Source organism: Maylandia zebra, linkage group LG1, assembly GCF_041146795.1.
Source record: "Maylandia zebra isolate NMK-2024a linkage group LG1, Mzebra_GT3a, whole genome shotgun sequence".
Taxonomy (NCBI): Eukaryota; Metazoa; Chordata; class Actinopteri; order Cichliformes; family Cichlidae; genus Maylandia; species Maylandia zebra.
The window spans coordinates 40,823,089-40,827,104 of NC_135167.1; the positions used below are offsets into that span (position 1 = coordinate 40,823,089).

General features: G+C 48.7%; 1 protein-coding gene across 1 annotated transcript; it reads left to right on the top strand.

Annotated features, from left to right (window-relative positions):
* The first annotated feature begins 402 nt into the window (after positions 1 to 402).
* On the top strand, positions 403 to 2,437 carry LOC143414246 (uncharacterized). The gene is made up of 3 exons (XM_076878362.1): positions 403 to 459; positions 1,370 to 1,542; positions 1,626 to 2,437. The coding sequence occupies exons 1-3, from the start codon at positions 421 to 423 to the stop codon at positions 1,762 to 1,764; spliced, it is 351 nt and encodes a 116-aa protein (XP_076734477.1). The 5' UTR covers positions 403 to 420; the 3' UTR covers positions 1,765 to 2,437.
* Positions 2,438 to 4,016: the final 1,579 nt, after the last annotated feature.

Sequence of the window (4,016 nt, forward strand, 5' to 3'; positions counted from 1 at the left end):
GTGCCGCCGCGACGTGATGTGAAAAACCTGAAGACTTGAGAGTGAAACACGATCCTAATAACTGCTGTTTTTGTGCAGCTGCTGTAGAGTCGTGATTCATATCAGAGACACCATGTGACCTCTGTGGCGACAGCTGGACGCCGCGGGTGATGGCGAGGCCTCCGTTACTGTCTCGCTGCACGTTATAGTTTTATATGTTTACAGTCAGATACAGTTACGACCTTTGAACTTTGTTCTCACAGACCTGCAAATATCAGCCTTAAATCCTGTGTGTGTGTGTGTGTGTGTGTGTGTGTGTGTGTGTGTGTGTGTCCTCTAATCTGTAATCTGCCTCTAGATTACAGTTTGCAGGAAGTCTTAAATAATGACATCATTGTGTGGCTGTGGCCCCGCCCCCTGCATGATATCACTCAGAGCTGGATGGTCTGTGAGAGCAGCAGCATGGCCGCCTTCGTCTCAGTGAGTAATCTTCATTTTATTCCATCTGTTTTGTGTATTTTGTGTCTTCGATCATCGAGAGCTTTTTCTCTGTTTGTTTTTTTCTTTCTTCATATTTAGAACAAAGAGTCTGATATTTGATCCTGTCACTTTTTAATCAGGAGCTTTTCTTATCTCACTGATTTTCAGCAAATAAAAAAGCAAAGTAAGTAAGTTTAAGTTTTAGTAACATTTCATTTATTAAAAGGAAAATAAATTCAAGCTCTGGAAGTTTTATGTTAGTCGACGCTTTTTGGAGATGATTTTTGTACGTTGCTGAGAAACTTTTAGAAAGTGAAGAAAATGTTTCAGGAACATTTTTTATTTTTATATTTGTTTAAAGTTTTGGGCTTTTTAGAAAAAGAGGAGCTTTTTGAGATGGGACGAGTTTAATCTTTGATCTCAATTAAACTCACCAACATGAAATAGTTTTTACAGAAAGTAATCCAGGTAAAAACAAATCACTGAGACTCAGCAGCAGCTTCCTGGTTGTTTTTCTAACCACATCAGGATAATGTGACGATGCTCCACCTTTAAATGGGTCTGACAGATGCTGCTGCGAGGAAGCAGCCTGTATCTGGTGGCCTCTGTGTGCTGCTGCTGGTAAACGAGGTCTAATTAAAGCAGAAGTAGGTCTGTGGCGGCGGCGGCGGCTCCTGGGAGCCGTCCTGCAGACGGAGCGCTCGATTTAGACCCAGCGTCCTCTGAGATCAGCTGATCCAGTCCGTCCTTCACAAACATGTAGATTAAACTTCCTTCCTTGAAACGCAGCGAGCTGTCCTGCTGCTCAGGGCGTGTGACCAGGGACTATTTTCAGCAGCGGAATAATCCACGTTTGGTACGCGTTGTGTGACCAGTTATCCCTCTGAAGGATGTCCTCCTCTCGTTTCAGCTGGTAACATGTCAGCACTGCCCCGTCACCTCCACCCGCCGCGGCCTCATCTACAGAGACTCTCTCTCCGCTCTGTCCAGGAACCTCAGGGCCCCCGGGGGCCCCCGTCAGCCCCCGGGCCCCCGGCCGCAGGGCTTCGGCCTCCAAGGCGGACGCCGCTGCAGGCTCAACAGGTACGGCGCGCACATCTACAGACACAACAAACCAATAAAAACAGATCACCTGATCTAATCGCAGCCGCCGTCCGTCCCCACAGACCTGAGCTCCCAGAATCCACTGCTCTGGCTCGCTCCAAGCAGTCTGGCAGCATGAAGCACCTGGTCCTGGCTCACCTGAGGAGGATGCTGACTCCGAGCCCCGCCCAGCAGCAGAGAGGCCTCCGCCTGCCAGGCTGACCTCTGACCCGCTGCTGGGACGCAGGAGGTGGTCCGGAGTCGCAGTGAGAGCTGCTGGACACCAGAGGGCGACAGAGGTTCAGACTGGGTCTGAGGTGGAGGAGAACTGGTGTGGTTGCCTTTCCCTTTTCCCTCACCTCCACCCAGCACCTGTGGGAGGAGGCCGGACTTACCGAACATCCTCATCCTCCGCAGGGAGGAAGAGCGCAGCAGCTGTCCACAAAGTTCTGAGCAGAAGCTCCTCAGCGTGGTGGGTCTGAGCCCCACGGCACTGTGGGTAAAGACTGCAGCTGCTCAAGACACAATTTTCCTGCTGCAAATGAACAAAATGTTAATTATTTGTGTTTCAGAGATTCAGCCGTCGCTGTGATGGCTCAGATCTGTGTGTGTCAAACTGTATTTATTAAACAGACTTTAGACATTCATGTTAAACTTAAGTAAACGAGTTGGATTCAACAGTGTTTCTGTTTCCTGGAGTTACTTTAGGTTCTGTGATCAGTGTTAGATGAATATAGTGTGTAGCTGCAGATCGGAGCAGCTGACTGTCTCGTGTCCTGCAGCAGGAGAATGAACCCACAGCAGCCAAACAGCTGATTGTGTTCAGGCTTCAAAGCTTTATGGTGAGTTTGACACTGAACTGCAGAACCTCTGAAATAAACCCACTTCCTGTTTCTCTGCGTCATTGTTGATTGTTTGCTGGGTAGTGTACAACCGCAGCTCTGAAAAAGTCAGGATGCTGTCAATCAAAGCCAGTGTCGTAAAGTCACATTTGATTCAAATTAGAAAACATTTAAACTGAGGGAAGGATTCGTTACACGAGCTCGTGCTGAGTCTGATGTCAGCGTCACGTCTGTAAAGCAGGACCAGTCTGCGCTCTGACATCGGTCTGTGATGGTCTGTGATGGTCTGTGAGCCGACGACAGCAGCTGTTCCGGTCTGATGGAGGTTTCCAACTGCTCGGCGGGCCCGGCTCTGCTTCGTCCTGTTGTTGTTGCAATGATGCTCCAGATGTTCGCAGCTGGTCAAAGGTCTGGACCGCAGTCTGCAGTTCGGCACGGCCCTGCTCGAACACATCTGGATGTTGCTCTCAAACGTGCTTATACATTTCAGCCTTTCCAGATGTGCCAGCTTCCAGGTCCAGTTCCACAGGCACTGGTTTCTAGTCCCAGTGACTTTTCAGCCTTTGGTTTCCAACATTTTAGAGTTTTGGTTTTCTGGAGTGGATAACGTGGATTTCTGAGACCTGCAGATCATTGCATTCTGTTTTTATTTACATTTGCTACAGCATCCTGACTTTTCCAGAATTGGGATTGTGCACCCACTGGACACTTTATTAGGTACATCTTGCTAGTATCCGCTCTGCTTCCACTCGAGCGTGCTCTGCTGAGATCTGTGGCTGTGGAAGTCGTGTCATGTTTGAGAAACCAGTTTGTGAGGATCTGAGCTTTGTGACACGGAGCGTCACCCTGCTGGAAGCGGGATGGTACACCGTGGGCACATCACTCAGGTAGGCTGTGGAGATGAAACACAGCGTCGCAGCAGCTGCAGCTCGTCGATGCAGGTAAACTCTGACCTGCCGTCTGCCAGGTTTAATAAAAATATTAAACTTATCAGCAAACACTACCCCCCCACCCACCCACATCACCAACCTGAGCCACGGTCTGAGGAACCCTCATCACTCAGGACGCACAGACCAAGTCCTGTTGCACTTCCTCTGCGATGTGTGCCTTTCTACAGTTTTTGGATGCATGCCTCCTGTTTGTTATTTCTAGTTTGAATAAACAATGAGAGGCTGCTAAACTCAGATTAATGTTAACGACTGCACTTCATCGTGTGCACTGATGAATGTTACTCCCGCTGCTTCGTCCGCCTTTCTGAAAATAATCGGAAACACGTCTGAGGCAGTTTAAGGTGGAACTGCTCCAGCTCTCCTTTGGCTTTATGTTCATGATTCGCAGCGTGCGCACCGCTGTGATGTCTTTACAGAGAGGCCGAGGACTGAACAATAAAGAGGACAGAGTTATGTAACTCCCAGCAGGTCAAAGGTCGTTTGAAATATTAATTAGAAAGTTGTGCAGGCTCGGGTCTCCTGCTGACAGCTCACGTTTAATCTGCTCTGCTAATGAAAACCAGAACGAGCGGCGCTGCTTTAAACTGCAGAGCGGCAGGAAATGACCTGAGCCTCATGTAGCATGTAAGCAAGGCCCGGATGACTTTGAATAACTACATCACACGTTCAAGTATTGTAACAA

Coding starts and splice junctions, on each gene's coding strand:
- LOC143414246 (XM_076878362.1), top strand. CDS start 421: ATGGTCTGTGAGAGCAGCAGCATGGCCGCCTTCGTCTCA. Junction 460..1,369: donor GCATGGCCGCCTTCGTCTCA/GTGAGTAATCTT, acceptor CTCTCGTTTCAG/CTGGTAACATGTCAGCACTG. Junction 1,543..1,625: donor CGCCGCTGCAGGCTCAACAG/GTACGGCGCGCA, acceptor CCGTCCCCACAG/ACCTGAGCTCCCAGAATCCA.